General features: G+C 41.0%; 2 protein-coding genes across 5 annotated transcripts in view; one reads left to right on the forward strand and one right to left on the reverse strand.

Moving 5' to 3' along the window:
* Positions 1-8,934, forward strand: part of map3k4 (mitogen-activated protein kinase kinase kinase 4) — a 39,970-nt gene extending 31,036 nt beyond the window's left edge. For all 3 annotated transcript variants that reach the window (XM_076285780.1, XM_076285782.1, XM_076285781.1), the window contains 6 exons: positions 88-204; positions 2,159-2,318; positions 6,782-6,904; positions 7,365-7,471; positions 8,011-8,190; positions 8,648-8,934. In XM_076285780.1, the coding sequence (XP_076141895.1) occupies positions 88-204; positions 2,159-2,318; positions 6,782-6,904; positions 7,365-7,471; positions 8,011-8,190; positions 8,648-8,668 (708 nt within the window). In that variant the 3' untranslated portion in view covers positions 8,669-8,934. The remainder of the gene's footprint in view (positions 1-87; positions 205-2,158; positions 2,319-6,781; positions 6,905-7,364; positions 7,472-8,010; positions 8,191-8,647) is intronic.
* A 744-nt stretch (positions 8,935-9,678) lies between these two features.
* On the reverse strand, positions 9,679-24,821 carry agpat4 (1-acylglycerol-3-phosphate O-acyltransferase 4 (lysophosphatidic acid acyltransferase, delta)). Of its 2 annotated transcripts, XM_076285783.1 has the most exons (9): positions 24,520-24,821; positions 21,452-21,679; positions 20,231-20,400; positions 19,361-19,522; positions 18,749-18,902; positions 18,210-18,312; positions 17,571-17,646; positions 15,418-15,616; positions 9,680-10,157 (listed from the first exon to the last, which is right to left on the reverse strand). In XM_076285783.1, exons 2-9 carry the CDS (start codon positions 21,627-21,629, stop codon positions 10,069-10,071), a joined length of 1,131 nt encoding a protein of 376 aa, XP_076141898.1. In that variant the 5' UTR covers positions 21,630-21,679; positions 24,520-24,821; the 3' UTR covers positions 9,680-10,068. The 2 variants fall into 2 exon arrangements, with proteins under 2 accessions (XP_076141900.1, XP_076141898.1); XM_076285785.1 differs by lacking the exon at positions 24,520-24,821 and having other exon boundaries at positions 9,679-10,157; positions 21,452-21,677.
* Positions 24,822-25,157: the final 336 nt, after the last annotated feature.

The following is a 25,157-nucleotide window of genomic DNA, read 5'->3' on the forward strand; positions in this document are numbered from 1 at the left end:
ACTACATGACTGATTTTGTACAGACACTAATGCTGTCACTTAAAGTGTGATCTTGCATAATGAGGAATTTTGTCTTTTGATTTGCAGATCCGTTTCCAGCCTAATGACCACAAAACCATCAAAGAGACTGCAGACGAGCTGAAGATCTTTGAGGGAATCAAACACCCGAACCTCGTGCGCTACTTTGGTGTTGAGCTTCATCGGGTAAGAACTTTACCCACTCCTTCACAGACACAAACATAGACTATTTTCCCCAGCCTCCAAGGGAACGCCACAACACCACAATGTATGTTTGTTGTGGAAACCTTGGATACAAGTCTACACTCTGGAAAAGGAACTAGGAACTATGTGACTCTCACTTATCTTTCACTTTCCAGCCCCTAACCTTAAAGGACAAGTTCGGTATTTTACACTTAAAGCCGTGTAATCAGTTTATGATTAAATAGAACGTTTAAGATTGAAATTTGGACACACGCTGCTGTCCTGAGAATTTTCGGTTTCTGTGGTAGCGCCCCACCTCCTCCAGAACGCTGCATAGGTGCACTGGAACAATCCTTCCTAAAACGCATTAAACTTTCGTTTACAAAGACGTGAAACTCACCGAGTGGTCAGGGGTGTTCACTGATATGCTCACACAAAAATCGCTGCACAAGATTCTTTCCAACAGGTTTTATCGTAGTTTTTGTCCAACTCCATTGACTTGTAATGGATGTGCAGTGAGGTACTCCGCTGCCGGAAACGGATATGGGGTTGTTTGTATTCTTTCTGTAGTCTTATGCAGTCGCGGTATCGTAGGCTACTACACGATCCAAATTATTGTCATGTCCAACCATGGCTAATGCTAAAATGTCTTGGAACTTGCACGATGTGAATGATAGCCTACGTGAATCATTACGTTTTCATCATGAAAGTTCCACAGCCAAAAAAATAGTAAACGTACAAAATCATGTAGCCAAATTATTCATGTAGGCTAGGGTTAGTGTTAGGCTTATGATGTGAAAATGACAGGTTATGGACATAACAAATAAGTTCTTACCCCAAATTCTTCCAACTCTGTCGTCCCAGGAGGTAATGTGGGAAGCGCTGTATTTCTCAGGCGAAAGAGCTTTTTGGGCGATTTCTTTCGACCTCCAGCGAAGTTCAGTAAAATGCAGACCGCAGAGACACGGTGATCAGCTTTCTGCAGATTCTCAACAGGTGTGCTCACATCCAACCCCAGAAATTCCAGCCACAACTTTAGCCTTTCTGGATCGTTGAAAGGAAGTCTGTGACAACTTTTTTTGCTACGAAATTTCCTGCAATTCGGAACTGCACAAAATTGCCTCATTTTTAGCTGTCTGTTGCAAAATACTTCAAGACAGCGATCTTCTGCTTCTTCTGTGTATTCAATGAAATGCCAGTGGTTTGCTTGTAATTGGCAAGACGGTGTAAGGTGCATTATCGCCACCAACTGGGCTGGAGTGTCTATTATTCAAGCTCTCAACGGAAGAATGTACGGGTGTGAGGCATTTGGAAAAATAGCTCCACAGTTTTACAACGCATGGTAAACACCTGTTGGAAAGCATCTTTTGCAGCGATTTTTGTGTGAGCATATCAGCGAACACCCCTGACCACTCGGTGAGTTTCACGTCTTTGTAAACAAAAGTTTAATGCGTTTTAGGAAGGATTGTTCCAGTGCACCTATGCAGCGTTCTGGAGGAGGGGAGGCGCTACCACAGAAACCGAAAATTCTCAGGACAGCAGCGCGTGTCCAAATTTCAATCTTAAACGTTCTATTTAATCATAAACTATCTGAAAACAGGGCTTTAAGTGTAAAATACCGAACTTGTCCTTTAACCGTAACCAATAAATGTAGTAAAGAGTGTCAACAGATAGTTTGTTGATAATCTGAACATCTGTGGACAGTATGTGGGTGGACTATCCCAAGTAAAATTTGACCTTTTTTTTCTTCTTTCAAATATTGCTAAACTTATCCTCTTCAAGAGTTTTCAAGTCATTTTCTTAAAATCATCACCCTCCATCATCTGGGAAATCCATAAAGAACGTTGTACGTGTGAAGAGTTATTAATCGGTTGTCAGATTCTGTTCGAGGACTTCTGCCAGGACATTGTTTTCGCTCCTGGGTCTTGAGCTCCTCTGACCCTCTGTGGCCCTGCAGGAGGAGATGTACATCTTCATGGAGTACTGTGACGAGGGCACGCTGGAGGAGGTGTCGCGCCTGGGCCTGCAGGAGCACGTCATCCGCCTCTATAGCAAGCAGATCACCACCGCCATCAACGTGCTGCACGAGCACGGCATTGTGCACCGCGACATCAAGGGTGAGTGGGCCAAGATCCGTCAGGACTTTCACAAAGTGGAGGAAGAGACTTGGAGGAAAGAAAGGAAAATAAGAGCAAGAAATGTGTGCCTATATTCACATGTTAGTGTAGAAAATGAAAGGCGAAGTACTGCATGTGTGTCAAAGTTTAAAGGTGCTCTAAGAAGTGATGCTGTGTAACGTCACTTCTGTTGACTTTCAAACAAAACAGAGAGCTAGCTCGCTACTTCCTCCCATGCTGCTCCCGTGCAATTGAAAGTCTCCTAAACGCGCATCTCGTCTGTGATTTGCTGGAACAGTTTGTTATGTTTTTATGGGCTTGGTTTGCCCAGGTTGTTTTTGTTGCCGCTTTTGGAGCCTGGGCTGTCCACAGAGATTGCGTTTTTTTACAGTGTATTCAGGACACAGACAGCTAGCGGTTGGTTAGGTGATGTTTGCAGTGACATCAAATGTTTTGGCCTAAAAAATGTGTGGCATCGCTAAGAACACCTTTAAGGAAAGTGAGTCCTTCTCGTTGACCTCAGAGATGGACTGGGACTACTAAAAAAGGCCCTTGACTTTCTTCCAAATAAGCCCACTACTATTCGCGCACAGACACACACACATTAGCTGTCATCATGATACAGTCTCACAATATTATTATGCCAGTGAAAGTATCTCATTCAAAATAGTCAGATTTTACAAAAATTATCATTATTTATTAATGATTATTGTCAGAGCCATATAAAGGAAGAGTTGCGACAATGGGTGTTCAAAATTCGTTAAGGTCACGTGGTTCATGTAAACTTCAAAAAGTTCCCGGAAGTGATTGACAATGGATTAGAATGCATTAAATAAGCTACTGTTCAATGAGACACAGAGCCACAATTTTGGGTAATTGACAGACAATAAATGCATTGATATACAATATTTATAACACAGTGTAATTATTGTGTAAACTGTGTAGTTATCCTACCATTACAACAATAGGCTATTAAATTAAATTCCAGACCGTAGCCTGCTAAATATCGGAAGCTTTTTTCTCCCTTTTACGTATGTGTCACTTAATATTAATTTCTGTACAAAACCAAGACGGGAGATTCTTTAGAAAACGCAAAGCACCCACCCCATAAGTGTAGCCTAGGCCTATCTAAATTATCGTTATAAAAAAAATTACCTAGTACGTGACTCGACCTGAAACAGTGTTTTTGAGACTGCGTGTAGCCTACAAAAGCGCATGGAGATTTTAATTTTGCAACGAGAAACTGTAACACAGCTAGTCTAAGTCTAACATTAACTTGTTTTAGTTTTCTCCCCAACGTTTTCTCTGGTAGTTCTTCACTGATCTGAGATAATGAGCGAACTACCTTAAGTAGCTTAAACGTTTTCTAACATCTCTCCAGTGTAATGGTGGGCATGTTAAGTTAACCGTAGCATTACCTACACAGTAACCCCATGGTAATGCGATGCGAGTGATCATAATAACATATAAAACGTGATATAGTCCTTGATAAATAACCAGGCTATGAACTCATAAACAACAGCATTTTGTCACCGTTTGTCATTCACCGTGCTGTGAATACAGCATTAAGATGCTAGGCTAAAGAGCTTGAGATTCAGACAACCTGCATGGTTGTGCTCATCCTGTCAGAAAATAGCAATTTGATCAGTGATCATGCATCATCAGCGCAAGCTTGGCTTGAAACTGGTTTCTGGGGATGGGGTTTACACGATCCTTCACTGGGCTAGTGCCTGCTGTGTTAATATGACCGTGCTGATGCTAACAGCTGCAGCTCCCTCATCTATATAGGTTCTCATTTTATATTATATATTAGGCTAGCTTTTGCAAATGAAAATGAATGCAACATAAAAAAACAGTAGGCCACTGCTAACTGAAGAAACGTTTTACGTTACTGTAAGGAAATTATCATTGTATAACCATTTGTGTAAGCTGTAAGCAGAAATATTGTTGTGCTGAGTTCTAAGAACAGAGAGTTCAAGTTAAATGTTGTTGTGCTGAGTTCTAAGAACAGAGAGTACAAGTTAAGTGTGCACCCAGACAGACAGGAACTGCACCCTGTCTGTGTGTGTGTGGGCTGCAGAGTCAGAGACTGATGGTGTGAGGAATTCTTCCTTACATTAGCAGGCTCTCCTGTTGGTACCAGAGTTTGTGGGCAAAGCCATACTACGTGTTGTGGTTCTTGTATCTATATGTTGGGGTTAAATTCCCTGACAGTTACCAACAATGTTAACAACAAACTCAGCTTCACTGCTGCAAACAAAGTTGGCTATATGCTTCGCCATATAACGAACCAGCTAGCCTTGTGATAACAAAATCTTTACCTTTTGTTTAGTCCACTGAAAGTTATCCACATATCAAACGATTAAATACATAGTTATGGAGGAATTGTTTTGGGGAAGCAGTTGCACTATATCCCACTTTTGCTGCCTTTAAGCCACTTAAATCCATAGCCTAGATGAGCATTGCGCATACGTTACAATGACGTGATGGTGAAGCTAAATACCCAAGAAACGTCACGTCATAAAAGTTGTAGGCCTACTAAACGCAAAAACTTAATGACAGCTTGTTCGTGGTGGTGTAGTGCTACCTAATTGAAATGGGATAGGCAAGGGTTGTCTTATATTCGTCTATTACGTGTGGCACATTTATTGGGCTTAGCCTCTTTTAATTTATTTGAGGAACTGATAAAGACTGAGCAGCAGAAAAGTCATAGTCGATACATAAATCGTTTATTATTATAATTAGGCTATTGATAGCCTACTATTACTGTTATTGTTATTATTATTATTATTATTATTATTCGGATGAGGCAAAGGAATGTAAATCTGAGTCTGAAATGTTGGCTACAAACAGTCTATACTGCTGTAACTGCACTACTGCTATTATTAATTGTTAACTTCCGGGAACTATTTGAGGCTTCCATTAGCTGCCATTGTTGGAAAAAAATGGAACATTAGCGTCAATGGAGTTGTCGCAACTCTACCTTTATATGGCTCTGATTATTATTATGCCTCGTGCCTTCATTCACATAAGTAGCCTAAACCAACAGGGACGTCATATACCATTATGGTAAATGGGAGTCTATCAATAAATGGCCTTGAGTGTCTGTTCATCTGTTCATCAGACTAACAGACATTGCACATACATGCAAAGCCTACAATTTGGTGAGGTTGGTGCACAGTACATCATCAAGATGTGTATGGACCTAAGGTTAGAGCTATTCCTTGTAAATATGTGGTAGTTTTGGTAGCAAACATCTAGACTAGTAGACAATGCAACAACCTGTCTGTTTCGCCCAAGGACAAAAAAACTTAAGCACCAACACCACCAAACATGCAAATGTGTAGTCTAGAGGCAGGGACGTTGGAAGCCATTTCTGTTGGGGCACTGCGTTGAAACGGATGGTGTGTGCATGGCATCTATCGCACACTGTGTGACACGAGTGCACCCAGGTCTGGACCCTTCAGGTCGGATTTCCATATAAACAGGGATTCGGGGGTTTCTCCTTTGAGAAAATGTTTCAAATTCTGGTTGCTAAACACATAAATGTAGTTTGAGATGGACAGAAGTACTAAAGCTTGGCTCGTGTTCTGTCTGACTCACATCAACATTATCTCATGCATCCTAAGCAAGGACATGCCAAATATGTGGTGGTGGTGTTTTTTTTTTTTTTTCAAACTGTATGCCATCACACACACACACAGCCAGCAGACACTGATAACCAGTAACACAAAACTGAATTAAAGTGTAATTTTACCAAAGGGTGTTTTTCTGCATTAAAACACATCAAATAAGCTGTGGAGACAGTATTTTTCGTTGATCAACCACTACAGAGTTTGCTCCGGTATAGGCTATAGCTCCATATCGCATATAGTGGATTAGCTAAGGGCCATGAGCGAAACGCTTCCCAAATAGCATTTTTTTAACTCAGTAATATTAAAACAGCATCAAACCTTGTCAGTAGCTTGCTCAAGGTCCCTACACATAAAACGAAGCACCAACAACGTAGTTAACGAACCCAGAATTCCAGACCTCGGCGCCTGCTTACCTGCATATGCACGAATCTCGTCAGCTTCATTTAAAAATCAAAGATAGGCTACATCGAAGGAAGCAAAGATGAAATGTTAATGAGACATTTGTCAATTGTGAGAGTTGCCAACCTTGGTGACATTGTAGCCTTTCCATTGTCCCTTGTGCCTATCCTGCTATTGAAAACACGATGGAACAAATGTTTTTTCAATAGCAGTGATAACTGATAGCGTAGAAATAGGCTACTATAGGCATGAGTGAAGCATATTTATTTGGAGAGCTATTTATATATTTGGCTGATGAAGTATATTGAGCCAGGCCGATAGCCGTTCTGGACTTTTCCAGAACATCCAGAATGCCAGTCCGCCCCTGGTTGACCTAGACACCTAGAAAGTGCGAAAAGAGTGCTGATTGTTATATGTTTACTGTCTTAGGAGCCAACATCTTCCTCACGTCGTCTGGACTCATCAAGCTGGGAGACTTTGGGTGCTCGGTGAAGCTCAAGAACAACGCTCAGACCATGCCTGGGGAGGTGAACAGCACTCTGGGAACTGCAGGTGAGACTCACTGAGCAGACCTGCTGACACCAGAGGGCGTCAATGAGCCTTATGAAGAAGGAATGAGCTGGTCTTGCTGCATAAGAAATATGCAAAGGCCTTTGGACATGATGAGCTATTTAGGGAAATTATTTTGAGTAATCTTTCATTCTGAAGTTGGAGTTGTGTGTGTTTTTTTGTTTTGTTGTAACTTTATTATTATGCTAGGACATTATGACGCCATTGTGGTCACAAATGCAAATCCACAGTTGGGCAAGCTGGCTTTGGTCGCAGCTCGTTTGAATGTTACTGGCCACTGGTGATGAAGCCTTTGTTTGTCCACTGTTAGGTTCCATTGTTCTACCTCATGAGTCTCAGTGGAGGCTCAAGTTCAGATAGTTCAGATAGGGTTGTTGTTACAATCGGTTGACTTTGCTGACTCCAACCCCCCCCACCCCCCTCTCTCTCCCTCTCTCCTTAGCATACATGGCACCTGAGGTCATCACCAGGGCAAAGGGTGAAGGTCATGGGCGAGCTGCAGACATATGGAGCCTGGGTTGTGTGCTTATAGAGATGGTCACAGGAAAGGTAAGACGACTTTGATTTTTGATTTCCTACTTGTCATTGAACAGATGTGGGTGTTAAACAGGATTTGTGAGTTTTCTTATAGCCACTGGCCCATGCCCTGCCCTTTTCTTCTATGGTTTAAATGCACACGCTGCATTGGTAACGGCACAGTTCACACTTGTAAATGTTCATGTTTGGGTGATAAAATTTTGTAGTCAAAATATTTGTACTGTGTTGTTACTGTGTTTGGACACAAGCCTGTACATGTCTTGACAAGCCTTAAAGTGCTGAATGACACAAGTGCTGATACAACTTTTTAAAGAATTATTTTTGTTAAATTTGTACGCATTGTTTACTTTGAATTCAATGAATCGTGATCCTTTGCTTCAGGTTAGGCTTGATTTGTTCACATTTCATTGCAGGAAAAACAGAAATGCCATGAAATAACATCCTGGAATATTATGCAACTCTATGTATTTAGAGAGCCTCACCCACCCTCCCGTTTAGTCCAAATGTAAACAAGCGTCCTCTTGCTGTTTTGCTTCTGTTTGACTGTGCAGCGGCCATGGCACGAGTACGAGCACAACTTCCAGATCATGTATAAGGTGGGCATGGGGCACAAGCCGCCCATCCCGGAGAAGCTGAGCACCGAGGGCAAGGACTATCTCACCCACTGCCTGGAGAGCGAGCCCAAACGCCGATGGACCGCCAGCGCTCTGCTCGACCACCCATTTGTCAAGGTCAGACACAGAAACGCTTACCACCACACAAAAAATATAATCAGAGTAACACAGAGACAAAAAAGCCTGATTATCTGTGAATGTCTGGCAAGCTTGGCACGATACTTTGTATTACTTGTGTGTGTGTGTGTTTGTGTGTATGTGTGTGTGTGTGTGTGTGTGGGGGGGGGGGGTAAAGAAGCTTGCCACACAAGTTGACTTGTTTGGTAAACTGTGAACTTCTAAGATAAAAGTAAGAAACACCAAAATGTGTACATTTCAATACAAGTCAATAGGGCATAAGGCTTCTCATTCATCCCGGTTACTTGAGACATTAGCTGTCCATGTGCAGTCCTGGCAGCCGGTAAATCACATGACCACTCCCTGTGTGATTCCATTGAGTGTAGGAGTGAGTGAGTGGGAGCCTAGGGAGTGTCACATGCACAGTACAGCTTTGTGTGTTCGTTTGCCATTACAGGTTTGCACAGATGAAGAATAGAGGTGGTGAGGAGCTCTTCCAGGCCTGTCTCTCTCACGTTTACAAAGCATAGCACTACTGTCTAAGGCATCTGCAAGGACCTGTGCACTTCACACAGGAGACGAGGAGGAGGAAAGGATGATGAAGGAGAAGGATGAGAAGGAAAAATGATATATATATTTCAAAGAGGCCTCTGGCACACTGTGCAACACATGGACTGGTGGTGTGAGCCCTTCCCAGTGGGCAAGTCTTACATGTATAGCTGTGGAGAAGATTTCTAGGGTTTGGGGAAGGGGTGGGGCGGGTGGGTGGTCAGGTGAAATACAATGGGAAGGTATATGTATTGTACATACTGTCAGAAAAAAGGATCAACTAAAGTCCTTGTATAAAGAATATTGTAAAGCTTAAGTAATTATAGCCACATCTCTCTCGTTGATGGTGGATTCTTTATTTTGGGATGGAGAACAAGCAGGCGTTCCTTTTAAATGAGAACAAAAATCGAAGGCACTTTTTGACGAAAGTGGAGTCCCCTTTTTTCGGTAAAGAAAGGAGTGAGCTGAGGCCAGGTGAGAGAAAGAAGGTGTGAGCAGACGAGAGGAGTTCTGAACACCACCAACCGAGGTGCGGCCGGCAGTGTTACAACCCACAGTGACGAAACAAGCTCACAGCACCGCAAAACCTGGTTCCAGACCTCAGAAAACCCCGCCCACTGCAGAGTACGGAAAGGAAATTACGGAAGGGAAAAAAAAAACGTTTTTATTGGACTTTATTTTGTTGTTCTTTTAAAAAAAAAAAATTGCCCTTTTGTTTGCCTTGCCTGCAGAGCCCACTGTAAGCAATTTGTATTTAAGCCTATAAAAGAAGACAACTGTTATGTGCTGCAAGCGATGCCCTACTTGGTCAGGTCTTCGTAAGCAGCGGTGTCTGAAGTGAGCCCAAACCAAATGAGAGGAGAGGGAGAGAAAGAAAGAAAGAAAGAAAGAAAAAGATCTCTCTCTCCTGCTGCTGTATTTAACCCAACCTCCCCCCATTACAGACGCATACGCATACAAGCATCATCAACATTTCTGGTGCTCCGCTGCTCTTACGGTGTTTGCATTGTACAAAACAATATTAATAAAAAGAACAATTTTGTAAAAAAAAAAGGCATTTATTGGTCTCTTTGGTTACACTATTTTCCATTGGAAGTGAGTATCTAACTCAAGGTAGTTTTCCCTGCAATCTTTTTGCTTTGCAAGTTTACCTGATCAAGCAAAGTCAATGCCAACTTGTTATCCAGCAAAGTATACAAAGTATATTTGTTTTGTGCAAAGCTGTCAAACAAGGACACCGCCCCAGACGACACGAGTTGGCTGTTGTGTGCCAGCTCTTAACTATAATTAGTGTGCAGTTGTGGTGATTCTCTTGGTGATAATTCCTCATTAATTGTTGAGTGCTGTTTCCTTGTTCCCGTAACTTGATCCCCTGTTGATCTCCGTCTGTCCAATCATCCAGCGCACGGCCACAGAAGCTGCCAGACAAGAAGGGAAACTAAATTAGCAACTGCAAACCAAGAATAAATATGGAACACTCAGAAGGGATCCAAGCATGAGGAAACAAACTGAGCAGGTTTTAGAAATTAGATATGGTCTAAATCTGATGGAAAAACCTGTCCGTCACAAGTAACCTTGTGGAGTAGTCCACAAATCCAGACATGCCTTTAAGTTAGTGAGAACGGCAGAGCACAACCTGGAAATCCTCCAAATCCAGAACACAGACTGATAAAGAAGGTGACCTTTCAGGTTTTGGTCTTGCATTTACCTGGACAATAGTCCAGGCAATCTGTGAGAAAAAAACACCCAACCCAAAACTAATTGCAACAGAAATTATTTTTGTTGTATTCAGTTTATGAAACCTTTTCATATTACATACCAAAAGTCCATGAAAATCCAAGTGGTGGAACATTGTCAAAATTGGAATTATTTGTGCATAGGTCAGTGGCAAAAAGCTGCACCTTTGGCAGTTTTATTGAACTTTCATAGTACAGGAGATATGTGAAAATTAGGTCAAATTCTTTCATAAAGGCATGAAACTTGGTGAACTTGTACAGTTTGGAGCCCTGAACATTTTCAGATATAAAACCATTATCAAAAAACCCTAATGGTCGCCGTGGCAACCATTAAATGTTCCACTATAACTGAATTACGCCTATTCTTCATTATATCTCCTGAAACAAACATGGTATCTCAGAACCAATGATGCCTACAGGGATGAGCAGTATTTATTACATGTATTCCATATTTCAAATACAAAATATATCATATATTCGTAATTTGTACTTGACTGGGTTGAAAAATGGCTTCGTATTTTGCATCAAAATACTTTATAAGTATGCATTTTTGTAGTTTAGAATATTGACAAATATTTTTGGTAAAACCAATACTTTTGGTGATGTGATGACATCATAACTGACTTGGGCTGACTTAGGGTTTTAATTTGCCCACATTTGTGATAATATTGAGATTCAGGAAGATGATCCAGTGCAAGTTGAGTAACTTTAGGCTGGTCAATATAGGGTTCAACATCAAAAAATTGATACAAAAGGTTTTTTTATGGATTCTGGTACTGTTAGACATGCTAAATAACATACTAAAAATCTAGTAAAATCTGACCTTGAGAAATGATGGCCACCAAAATGGCTGCCAAGAGGTTATAATGGCCATGGGCCCTATCATGACAGTCAACAGCACAGCGCAAAGTGTATAATCATCATGATGCAACACATATTTCTATTGTACACTCGAGTTTTTCGTCATCTCTTTTATTGAGCAATGCACCAAGGGGTGTAGCCATTAACGACCTAAGGAGGGGTCTAGCGCATTATCTAAAAATCACTATCGTACACTACCTAAAACGCATTACGCCACTGACCAAGAAATACCTGGTCAGAAATCCATGGCGAGTTGTTTATCTGTTATTTTAAGAGTGTTTTATCAACAGTGATGGGCGGGTGCACAACTACACCCTGCTTTTCTCGTCCACAGGAACGTGAACCAGCGCACATCCATGCAAAACATTACAAATTACATGATTACAATGGGGAACATAATAATTATAATAAAGATATCAGGAAATACGTCTCACAATGAGTAGTTTCACCATTCACCATCATTTGCAAATTGTTAATGACAGTTAAAAGTGAATAGGCGAGAGGCACATATGGAGCACATCTGAAGACGCACTGTCACGAGATGTAAGCAACTCCTCTGCAGGATAAATGTCCTTAGGTTTCTTATTCAGTCATTTAAACACTATTGGTGTAAGTGTTGCCTTTTTCAGGCTATTTTGTCAATGGTAACCTATTGTCAGTCAATAGCGTAATTAACTGTGTAACTGTTTTGTGTTGACTATGACACCACAGAGAAGTTAGTTTTACTTTGCCAATGAGTTCAAATAATAGACGAGTGCAGATGCGTTTATAGGCTATACTCTGCTAGGTTTTAAAGCATGGTTTAGTGGAATACCTGTTCCATACAGTCTCGCATGCAAGCAAATTCCTTCAAATGGGCCGCTGACTACTACAATACCGATGCGCTGTTTGAAGTCCAAATGCTTGCTGTTAAAGGGAATGACAGATGTCACTCTCATTGGTTTAAAGGATGTAACGCCCAAAACACACCCATGACTAACTAAGAAACATAAGATCCACTTTTTTGCGCCAGGTGCCGGACTTTTGAAAACAAAACCACACCCAATGTGGACCTGACAATGTGGACTATTTGCTAGTGACCATGCGTATTAGACAAATATAGCCCTATATCTCAATTACTATTCAGCCCACAGGGGTGAATCTGAGGACAAATGATGGTCAAATTAAACAATAATATGATTTTAAATGTTAACATTGAACATTTTGGAATGCTCTAGCTTTTTCAGCGATATATTAAAATCTATGTGTTTTAATACAGAGTAAATGCAATACAGGAATATGTACCATGTCCAAGGCATGGAGGAAGATAATACTTAACTGGTATCATATCTCATCTAGAGGGCATATGCTTTTAGAAAATATATAGTTTAGGGTGTTTAATTTGTTTTCCATAGACAGTATAGGCTAAAATGTATCCACTTTACACAAGATTCGCCTATATAGAATATAGGGCAATGTATTGTGCATGGCATGGAGGAAGATGGGAAATGTCTTAAATTGTGTAATATCTCATCTAGAGGGTATATGCTTTCAGAAAATATATAGTTTAGGGTGTTTAATTTGTTTTGCCTTGACTGTGCCAAAATGTATCCACTGTACACTAGATTCGCCTATGCAGAATAGAGGGCGATGTGTTGTGCAAGGCATGGAGGAAGATGAGACATGTCTTAACTGGTGTTATATCTCATCTACAAGTAATATGCTTTCAGGAAATATATAGTTTAGGGTATTTAATTTGTTTTCCATAGACAGTATAGGCTAAAATGTATCTGCTTTACACTAGATTCGCCTATACAGAATATAGGGCAGTGTATTGTGCATGGCATGGAGGAAGATGGGAAATGTCTTAAATTGTGTAATATCTCATCTAAAGGGTATATGTTTTCAGAAAATATATAGTTTAGGGTGTTTAATTTGTTTTCCCTTGACTATACATGCCAAAATGTATCCACTGTACACTAGATTCGCCTATGCAGAATAGAGGGCAATGTGTTGTGCATGGCATGGATGAAGATGAGACATGTCTTAACTGGTGTTATATCTCATCTACAAGTAATATGCTTTCAGGAAATATATAGTTTAGGGTGTTTAATTTGCTTTCCCTAGACAGTATATGTCAAAATGTGTCCGCTTTACACTAGATTCGCCTATACAGAATAGAGGCCAATGTATTGTGCATTGCATGGAGGAAGATGGGACATGTCCTATTTGGTGTCATATCACTTCTAGAGGTTATATGCTTTTAGAAAATATATAGTTTATGATGTTTAATTTGTTTCCCTTAATAGTGCAGGCCAAAATGTATCAGCTGTTCACTTAATTCACCTATACAGAATAGAGGAGTATGTATTATGCATGGTATGGAGGAAGATGGGACATAAGCTGATTAATGCTATATTTCATGTAGGGCATATGCTTTTAGAATATGTATAATTTTGGCTGTTCTATGATTTTGGTAAAACCATGACCCATGCATAGGCATGCATTTTAATTATTAATCTTAAACTTTATTTATTAGCTTTATAGCATGCACCTTTTGCCAGACGTCACAACAATAGTCACCTCTTTGGAGGCTAGCTGCAGTTATCTGCACCTGTCTGTTGAATTTGGACATTATCATGTACATCTTCAACTTTGCCTTTACAATTTTCCTTCATTCATTCACTTACATAAACATACTGTGCTGTCTGATTACTGTTTTAGCCAAAATTGTGCAAAGTAAAGAGGCATCATACAGGCCCCTCTGATTGGACAGACAGTCTTAACAGATCAGTCAACCCCCCGGGCAAGAGGTCAATTACTATAAGTCTTGGAAAATAATGGACTGATACTTTCGTGTGATATACTGTATATGATTCAGTGACCTCTAAATCAGACCACCAAAAACACTTTCCTAGGCTGAATAATGCTTAACTATATGTTTGTACAACTTTAACATTGTGGAACACTTAAATGCAAAAACACACTGGCTCTATTTAAAGACTGAACAACCATTTCCATTGATTCAAAGGGCCAAAATAAAAAAAAAATAGACACCAATTAGCAACAAACAAGTCTGAAATAAGCCTGAGAAATGTACTAACTCTTTGAAAATAAAAGAACGTTCCTCAACAATGCAATATTCTAAAATTCCATGTTAAGTTAGATGGGATCAGATATTCTTTAGAATGCTTATTTTACAACATTCTAATTACAGTTTTGTCAGTTAATTTTTTTTCAGAATTATGGATTGAGTTTGGGATTATGGTTTGAGAAAGGGACCTAATTGGTTCACATTACATGTATTGATTTAGCAGAGAATTTCCTGTTGATATTGACAGATTAGCAGTTTCATTAATGGGCTGTGTGTTGTCCTTGGGAGTCAAACATATGATCATGACGGCTCAACCTGTCAACTAAGACTAAACGTCTCCACAAATGTAATTTCTTTTTTTGCAAGAAATCCTAGAAAAATGATTCAGTAGCACCAAATCGATGCAAACTATAAAATGGATGTAGAACAAAATATGAAAATAAATAAGGGGCAGTGGTGGCATTGTGGTTAAGGAGCCAGGCTAGCATAACCTGACTCTTACCAGATGAATTTCGTTCCGCCTAGCTCCACTCATCCATCTGGGATCGATCCATTGGAGTGGTGCTTCAGAAGGCTGGGCCTTATAAAAAAATCCTTGCATAGGATTGGATAAGCCACTTGTCCGTCATCTATTGACGTGCTACTTCAACCACTCACATCGAAGCCAACCCGTGACGCTGAGAACAGTCTCACAGTCGCTTCTACGCTACATCACATCTATGAAACTCTGGCGAGAGTCAGCAATAGCTTGAACAGTTGTGGGTTCAATTCCCAGCTTCTACCGTTATGCCCTTGAGAAAGGCACTTAACCCCAAGATGCTCTAGGGACAATGTAGTACCTTGTTATAGAATTTGCGCAAGTCACTTCGGATGAAAAGTGTCTGCTAAATGAATAAGTGTAGATGTAAATCTTTAGAATTAGAATAGAATTGTGTTTATTTGATCTGGAGTACATCTAAAGACCTTGCTAATTCTCAGATGATGAGGTGTGTGTGTCAGGAGGCCCACCTGCGACGCAGACAGCCAGGCTGCTGAGGATGGTCAGTGTGGAGCCGCTCTGGAGCAGCTGAAGCAGCAGCAGGACGAGGGGGTAGAGGGTCAGGACAGTCCAGAACAGCCAGTTGATCAGGGCCCACGGCTGGCGTGGTGGACTGACCACCGGCCCAGGGAAACTACCCGTCTGCACATACCTCTCCTGAAACGTGTCCTAATAGTGTGCAAGCACACAAACAGGTCAGTCAGCGGAAAGTTACTCAGTCCACACCCACACAAGACATACACAGGAGAACTGGTCAGAGAAATAAACACTGCTTTACAGTGTACACAGGAAGGAGGTGGGGATCAAGAATGTTAACTCTTTGCTGGGGCCTGTACTACGAAGCGGGGTTACTGGCTTATCTGGGTAACTTCGAGAGAAACTTGATCACGTGTGGTGTAAATTCCCGATTAACCCGTACTACGAAAGGTGGATAGGTTTTAACCGAGGTATGCTGCCATGGCAATTTACGCTGCATCTCAAACCTGCTCCGAGCAGGTTATGTTCTTGGTTAACCCGAGGTCTCCGTTAACCACACCCTTTATAAGTACCACCCCTCCACTAACAATTCGAGACTATGTCGGCGTACCTGGATGATCCATACGACATCGGAGATCCATACGACATCGGAGCGCAAATCGTGAGGTGCTCTCTTCGAGGGGTTTTAGAGACCGCTATATATATATATCTTCATAGAGAATATATATATATATATATATATATATATATATATATATACACTCTATGAAGATATAGATTGTCAGCCGAGGGAATTCATTATCTTTGTCAGATGATCTAGGCAGAAGTCTCTAATGTCACCCATCATAGCAATGCCCTTACGTGGACATTCTTGTTTTCCATCTAATCGGTGATGCTGAACATCTGAGCAAGAATACTGTATGTCCGAAAATAAATCGGACATAGGCCTAGCCTAGCCTACAGTATGCATAGTACATAGCCTAGGCCTAATAAATTAAAATCACCATTTTAACAAACTTGTTGAATTGAATGTCATATTACTGTACCCTGCACATAAAGGCTACACATTTCCACAGCACCAGAATCCGACCGAATGCCTCCCTCAACCCCTTCCACAATCGGCCTTCCACTATTATTTGCGATGGCCAACTCCTCTGCTACTGTAAAACACTCCTTACAGTAGTGTTCAAAGACACCTTTTTCTTGTTAGCTGTAAAACAGAGGCCAAGTGAAGGCTATAAGCATACTAGGCCTACATGTTTTCATAATTAAGAAATATTAATGCAAGCTATAACTATATAAACCTACTATTCTGAGTAATGTGTTTGTGTTTCATTTCCACCTGCTGCCATGTGCGTTTGGCAATGGTGTTGCATCTGAAATGTTCACAGGATTAGGCATACACTAAATCAGTCAATGGGGGCTACTTAAACATTCAATTATCCTATTACTGTAATCTATATGCCCACTTCTAAATTGTGTTGCATCTGTAGGCATTTCTATGAACTCAAAATAGGGAATTTAATTATTTCAACTCATTTCAGACATTCCGCAAGCTATTAATCCTACGTAACACATATTTGAAGAACATGTGGAAATAAAACTTTACTTTTAGGCATTTAGGCTACCCGATCTGCAATACGTTGCCAACAGCCTTGCCTTGCTTTGTTCACTGCCGACGTATTTGATTTTTGTCGTAGAGTGGGTTTTAATTCCTCATAACTTGGCATAATAATTGTGCATTCCTCATCCGTAAAATAAGGTGATCGCGTCATCATTGAAAGTGGTGACTTGCGCTGCAACCCGCCCCTTTTATGTGAACGCGCACAAACTCCAATTAGGTTAACCCCGGCTCAACAAATCAACTTCATAATCAGCGTCGTAGTACCGATTAACACCACTTAAGATAACCAGGTTTTGTCAACCCCGGTTTAACAAAGTAACCCTGGGTTACATCTGGGTAGGTTAAGCTCCCTTCTTAGTACAGGCCCCTGGTCTGCAATGGCTTGCTCGCTATGAACAACCTCTCAGGTGTATTTTGCATAAAAACCTTAGTGTGACAGGCAATGGAAATTAGCAACTCTACCACCATAAAATGTCACTGGCAGCCATTCTGAGTGCCAGGACTGAGCAACCAATATCTCACCTTCTCTTGATAAAGTTTGTGAAGCCAGGCAGCGCATTCTGCCTCGTCATCAGGGATCATGTCCAGAGGAATCCTCCTGTGGGCGAACGAACACACACACACATACACACACACACAAAGAGCAGTTAGAAAAAAAAAGTTTAACAGATTGACCTTTTTCCTAGAGCCCGAGTCAGGAAAACCTTTCAAACCATTGCATACCATTGCATGCCCTGACCATTACATGGCATGACCTAGCAATTAAGCCACGAATGCAGACTTTGTTCTGGACGTCGTGAAGTCTGCCTGTGGAAACTGCGGTCATTACCAGCTATCCTGAGAGCCCTTCCTCATATAAACCTTAGAGCCCTTGAGAGGGCTAATTGTGCCACAGAGTACAGGCCTCAGATGCTGCGAACCATGTGACTTCTTGTTCAAAACAAAGACCTCTGCTGTTGCTCTGACCAAACATGGCCCCAAGCCTCCAATGCAGTGCAATGATGGTGAACTTGCATAGAAAACATACTGATTCTAGACTGATAAACATAGTAACATGGAAGTAATCAGTAACAGGGCAGATGCAATGTATTCAAGATGTGTAATATAAGGGATAAAGAGGTCCCCTATGTTTTTTTCCTGGTGCCAAATTCCATTCCTCACCTCACATAGAGATCTGCGTGGTACTTTTTCCCACTTAGGATTCCACGTAATGTAGGTGTTTCATTGTTTCTGAAATTAAGTGTAGAATCGTACACAGCAGTAACTAAAGAGAAACACAAACAAGCATCAGCACACATTCATTCCCTCACTGCAGTTATAATGTCTCATGTATCATTTCAGCCCTGGAGCCAGTCGGTGTCAGTTCACCAGGTCACACGATATACAGTAGAAGCTAAGTGATGGGGCAACCTTTTGAGCAATGTTGCCGTGCAATCACATGATCAGTTCCTGTTCTCACTGGATGTTTGTGACAAGTTGCTTACTCATGATTAAAGCACATTTATTTTAGAACAGGTAGATGAACAGTCTCTGATTGAAATTCTCCAGGTAAAACTATGTTGCCTATGCATTGTTCTCAATTGATAATCTTTTGTCAACTCTTCCCAAACAGTACCTTTATTAAAAAACTGAACGTGTGTAGCATCATCTATAGAGCACTGCCCATCCAAAGAGACCCCAGAATGCCCATGGTGCCCTACCTGTGCCTCGGAGGTTCTGCACGCTAACGCAGAAGCCCTTGGTGCGGGGCAGCAGGTGGTACTTCAGCTTGGGCAGCCCTTTGCTCTCGGCCACTTCCATGCTTATCTTGTGCTTCTTCTCAGTGAAGCGTGTGCCCTCACAGAAAAGCAGGAACTGACAGAGAGAGCACAGTTCCACAGTCAGGATCAATTGCATGAATTCACTTGTTCCTTCTTACCCTCACCCACAGACACTCTTCCCACAAACCATCTCAATCACGATTTACAGACATTCAATCTTTTACTTTATTAGGATTAGGAAATATTGATAAATAATAGGAGATAATTACTGTATCTAAAAAGGAAATACGGAATCATAAACGCCATCATCTTTTATGTTTGAGGAAATTATTCCTATTGGTACAGCTCAGTGAAACATTTCTCGAACACATTTTAAACAAACAAATATCACTCAGCATGTTTGTGAAGCCATGAAAAGGCCATTGAGGAAGTTATTCCTATTGGTACAGCTCAGTAAAAACATTTCTCTTACACATTTTATACAAACAGTCATCCCTGCATGTTTGTGAAGCCATGTAAAGGCTATGTGTCATGAGAGGAGTGAACTCTCACCCAGAAGTTCTCTGGGTAGTCCCGTAGGTTCCGCAGACTCTTAATCACCGTTCTGCGCTCCTCCTCCCACTTCCTCTTACAAAATACTATCTCCTGGAAGTACCACATCCAGCCAATCAGAGGCACATAGGCAAGTTCCTTCTTGGCCATGACCTTGGATGTCTAAAAGAGAAGACATTGAGGTAATGTGATGGTCATTTAAAATGATTACCAACAAAGGGAACCAACAAAATGATGTATTAGGAGTCTAAAATTGCATATGGATCAAACAGTTTATTATGTATTTTGCACTTTAAACTCCATGTTTTCCACCCTGAAGTGGAGCATTTTTTCATGCTTGGAAACACCACAATGATACCAGTGTGGCTCAGCTAAAAAAATGATTCCGATTTGTTACGAGGAGTTGTGTAGGTTTTGAGTTGTCTTAAATGCAGCCACACAGCACTCCATTGACTTCCATTGTATTTACACATTTACAAGAGAACTGGGCCAATGCTAGCTGGTTTACGTGCTGACTTCAGTGTATATATGGGTAACACAGAGCATAGGCTTTTTGACATTATGTCAAAATGTATTCACATTCTGATATTGTATGTAAGTAATTTCTAAATAACTAAATAAAATCCAAATAGCAACAATTTCCTGATATAAGTCAGTACACCGGTTGAATGTTTATAACCTTTAACCTAAACAATGATTAAAGAATCCCCACCAGGTTTACTTTACTTGCATCTTGTGACATTTTCACCCACATCAGTATGTTTGTGGCCACACCAAATATAACCTACCTCCCTGTTAAATAACACAACTTCCACATTTAGTCTAGTTTAGGAGTACTGGTGCAATCCGAGTTTCAACACAGAGGTTTACCCCAAGGACGCCAAATCTCTCACAGAAGGTCCAACCGCACAAGAAGTCAATCTCAAAGCCGTGGTTGAGGATGACGATGGCGTTCTCTTTGCCATACAGTGCGTAGCTGTCTGGGTCCGTGTAGAGCGTACATTCAGTACCAGACCACCAGTCCAGCACTGCTACCATCTCTGTCAAAGGCAAGAGAAACACACATCCGCCCAGAACAATTAGATCTTGAAAATGATACCCATTTAACCCATTTACTCCTAAAATGCCTGCTAAAAACGCCTATAGAATCCTATGGCATTCTAGACTAAATAACCTTATTTCCTGAGGGTTTTCTGAAAACATACTAAAAATTGTCAACGTCTACCAAAATTTTATATCTAAGCCTCTGTAGCACCTAGAAACATGAAATAAAAAGCATGCTGCGCTACGCAGCATCCAGCGGGAGGGTCAATGTTGCACTACACAGCATCCAGCAGGAGGGTCAAAGTTGCGTCATGCAGCATCCAGCGCAAATGGGTTAATTAAGTACCAAGCATCTGGACATGAATCAAGAATGGTGTTGCTATCTTTCATAATAACAGGAATAAAACTGGGAGGGAATTCAAAACTTGGCGGCATGTCTATGCCATTACCACAACTTTATTACAGTTGTTAAGTTGTTCAAAGAAACACACAATGCATTTTCTTTCTGAGCTGAGCTAAACTGAACTGGAAATATAATTATTAAAAAGGGCAGATATACCGGTAATTGTGTGATAATAAGTGGCTTCACCTGACCCCTATCCCTAAATAAAAGAAATACATGATCAGTCATATTTTCCAAAAACAGGCCAGTATAATTTCTCTCTTTTAAGGTCGGCACCAGTAGGCACTAATCTATCTCAGTTGTGTCTAAAACAAACTGACCATGATGCTGATGGGAACCACTGACCACACAACATGATATATTTGGATTAAAGGCTGCATTCCAGAGTGGTCATAGTGACACACTCCACTAAAATAACAGAACTCACATGTTCTCACATGTTGTGAGAGCCCATTGAATTAATGAATAAGATGTGATGATGAACCAGTTAGAATAACCAACATCCCACAAGAGACACTCTTAGCCTGGTATTTCCAGACCACATACTGTATCAAACAGGGAGCTGCATTAGGCTATGACAGCACCAGGCTTGTCTAACCAAACAAATCAGGCTACACTTGGCGCTAGTGGAGCTGGTCACTCACGGCTGGAGATGCAGTAGCCCAGTCTGCAGTTGATCTTGCGGGCCAGCTGCCTGTTGAAGGCCCAGAGGGGCAGCGTGCAGAATTGCAGCAGGTTGACCAGCAGGCCGCTGACCAGGAACACATAGCAGATGAGGAGGTGACAGAGGAACTGGGACTTCAGCAGCTGCAGCAGCCCCATGCTTGGAATGCTGATCCACCCTCCCCGATGTGACAGGTCTACTGTAGATCCTGGGAAGGTGAGACAGTCTTCACTTTCAGTGCAAGTTATTGTTTAGGGCTTGTCTTTTGCACACACAAATAAACCACAAAGCAAAAGTTAACAAAAGACAGAGTACGCCTTGAGTATACAACAGATTAAAAAGGTTAAATTGTGCCCAGTTATCATCAGGTACTGATTAACACAGAGTGATTGATGACTCACCCTCAACAAAAAAAAAAAAAACACTGGACAAACCTCAATGTTTCATAATTGTCCTTCGGACAGAAAGGCTCTTACAATTGGTGTAGTGGTCCTTTCAGAATCAATCAGAAGCTTGGCAATTTAGTAAGTAAGTAAGTCATTTTAATTTATACAGCACATTTCCTTCTAAAGTGCCTCACAGTTTAAATAAAGACAGAGTTTCCAACACCAACAACTGATACCTCCAAATCAAACCAAAACAAGAAGTACAGAGCCAAACATACAGACATATAGATATAATAAAAGGACGACTCAAACGTAAACAACAATGGAGGGAGGAGAGAGATGCACATTTTATCTATACAGTCATTATTTTGAGTTTGTGTCAGCTAAACATTACATTAAGGTACATTGTGCATTCTGTGCTGGCGACAAAGTGCTGTCTAGCTAGACATCCCAAGTTTTGGGAGTCTCCCACATATTGATAGCGGCTTCCTGACGCCCACAAATTACATAAAATCTCCCGGAACCTAGAGCGAACAATAGCACGCAAGCCAGACCGGACTTCAAATTGCGTGTGCATCTGAGTTTAACGCGCACACAACGGAGAGGGAGAGAGAGAGGAGTGGTGCGTGTGTGCCTGAAGCGCATCCAAGACAGAGAGCATCCTGGTCTGTTTTGCTAAATCAACCAATCAGTTTTCAGTGTAGGTGGGCTTATATCTCTTTTCTCCCGAACTTAATTAATCAGTTCAGTCAGTGTATCTAGGAACAGGAGCGTCATGGCAGTCAGTGCCACTCAAAAAGGAACATTTAAGACCCATTTCACATCAGACTACACAAAAGTTTACCCAATTGTCTCATAAGACTAAAACATAATGATAGTCTTGCACACTGCACTGTTTGTAACAGTGACTTTAGCATTGCTCATGGTGGGTTAAATGATTGCAAAAGACTTGTTGAGGTGAGTTTAACAAGTGTAATTTCATTTGCATATTACTCAGAGCCAGAGCCAGAGTGTGATTACATGGGCATGGCTGGCCTTGTCAACGAGACACGTCTACATATTTTCTACATAACTAATAGCACACAATCACAATGGGTCAATCAATGGTGGCTCGTAGTGTTGACAGAGGTTTTGTGAAATATTGGCCCGTTTTTGGAAAATATGGCTGATAATATTTATTTTATTTATGGATAGGGGTCAGGTAAAGCAATTATCACATAATTATATCTGCTATTTTTAATATAATAATAATAATAACTGAAATCTCGCAATGGCCTTGATCAAACGTTTACATAGCCTTAAATGTTTAGCCTCACAAGTTGACACACCCAGGTTTAACTGGCTATTGGGAAGGTTTCCATATCTCTGACATGCTTGATTGTAATTAGTGCCTCTGCACATTTCACACAAGGCTGCACTGAATTTGCTGGTTACTGAGCCAAACAAAAATATCAAAAGATTGGATAGTTGAACTGTACTGATTAATAGAAATATATCCAAACACATGAAAATGCCATTCAGTAGTGTTCAAGGTCTGATAAAGAAGTGGGGAATTAATGGTTTTAATGGTAATTGTACAGCCAGGTAAAGCAACAAAGACTTCAGCCTCAACTGCCAGGCAAATTAGTAAAGACAAACCAACCCTCAAGCTGCTTCAGCTGAAATACAGGTTTCACTGCAAGAAAGTATAGTGTGACTGTTTCCAGATCCACAATGAGCCACTAGGCTACTATACCCAAAATGGGCTGCAGTCAGGTTGCCAGAAAAAAAAGCTATTAGCCAATCAGCACCTAGTAGCCTAGACAAGGCTCAGAACTTCAAGAACATTATCATGTTGGAGTGATGAAATAGCCTTGAACGGGGATCATATCAGTATTGCTATATGGTTGCACTATTAGGCAACCATAGTAGACTATAATGTATTTGGCCTGAAAAGTAGCCTATATCTGGCCTGATAAAAGTAGCCTATAATGTGGCCTGACAATTCGATGTTTTAATATAGTAGGCTACTGTAGGCTACATTTCACAAATTATGTCAGGGACAGGGTCTAAAAACTTAGTAGCCTAGGTGTAAGACCATAGCCAACGCTTTGTGTGTCGTATAGGCACACCCGTTGCCCCTTGACAAAATACCTGAGTATGCATGACAGGAAGCAAACTTTTAAAATGACATCTGTGCAAAATGAGACAAGAAAAAATGATGCGAAGTGTTTGCGGTTAGAGTGGTCTGCTTATTCCCCTCCGGAAGACACGAGTCAATAGAAGAAACTGGAAAAGTGGGTGTTTCACACGTTAGAGAGATGGTTTTCAAAACATAAACACTCAATTTTAAAATAGCCCACACATAAAACATTTGCCAAAATGCTCAACCTCACAAACACCAGTCAGCAACGTCACGCATACGCCAAAGAAGTTTTAATTTGACTAATTCAACGTTAAGGCTACTTTTTGCATTCAACGAACATACAGGAAAATGTATAAAACAACTGTTGAAGGCAATGACAAAACACTAAAACAATCATTTAAAAAAGAAAATCTAGACTAAAACTATTGTATGCAGCCACATATTGCCATATTGTGTGGTCTGGTCTGCGTCTGTCTACTACAAAAGTAATTAGCATGTCTGTAACCTCGGAGAAAAAACCCTCCGATACAAACTTACCAAGTTAGGAGCACAGCCGTGACAACTCCACGGTTCGAGAAAGGGACCCACACAGCCAATAATCAAAAAAGCTGTCGGTGGTCAGCAAAGCACCATGAATCATCTCAACATTTTTCGTAGCGAACCTTCGAGACCACACCCTGTGTCACTGCGACCGTGATAAATGATAGCCTAATGTGAGGAGTTTAATCAACAGTGTTGTTCCACGTTGGGAAATGTCTTGTACGTATGGGGTACCCGCCTAGCCTAGCCTGACGAGCCAGACCCACATTAAAATGTAGAGTCTGGGCACTATAGCGCGGGAATGATGCCAAAAACCTCCCTTCCTACCAACTGGTGGATCCATCAAACGTCATGTCAAACGCCTACCAGCACGTTCATTGCTTTATCATGCAAAATAGCTACCTCTCCGGAGGTTTTGTTTTTGGTGCATTTTGTCTGTTTGTTTAAAATCTAAGACAGACTTGTCTTTAAACATAATTGTCTTTAAACATAATTTTCTACCGTCTTAGATTTTAGTTTCACATTGCAAGTAACGCTTAACATGACCAATAGGGCTACAAATTGTGGTTAACTAGTGTCGATAGCATATTGCGAGTAGTTGTGAACCATAGGAACTTTAATCGTAGCATATAGCC

Source organism: Alosa pseudoharengus, unplaced genomic scaffold (assembly GCF_046254945.1).
Source record: "Alosa pseudoharengus isolate Yale_2024_CS ecotype anadromous, Long Island Sound unplaced genomic scaffold, YU_APseudo_1.1 YU_APseudo_1.1_scf_15, whole genome shotgun sequence".
NCBI classification, from domain to species: Eukaryota; Metazoa; Chordata; class Actinopteri; order Clupeiformes; family Clupeidae; genus Alosa; species Alosa pseudoharengus.

Excerpts from the sequence above, each read along its gene's own strand:
- agpat4 (XM_076285785.1), bottom strand. The coding sequence starts at position 21,629 with ATGGGGCTGCTGCAGCTGCTGAAGTCCCAGTTCCTCTGTCACCTCCTC. Across the intron at positions 19,523-20,230 it reads AGAGATTTGGCGTCCTTGGG|ACATCCAAGGTCATGGCCAA; the intron begins GTAAACCTCTGT and ends CTTCTCTTTTAG. Across the intron at positions 18,903-19,360 it reads ACTACCCAGAGAACTTCTGG|TTCCTGCTTTTCTGTGAGGG; the intron begins GTGAGAGTTCAC and ends TCTCTCTGTCAG.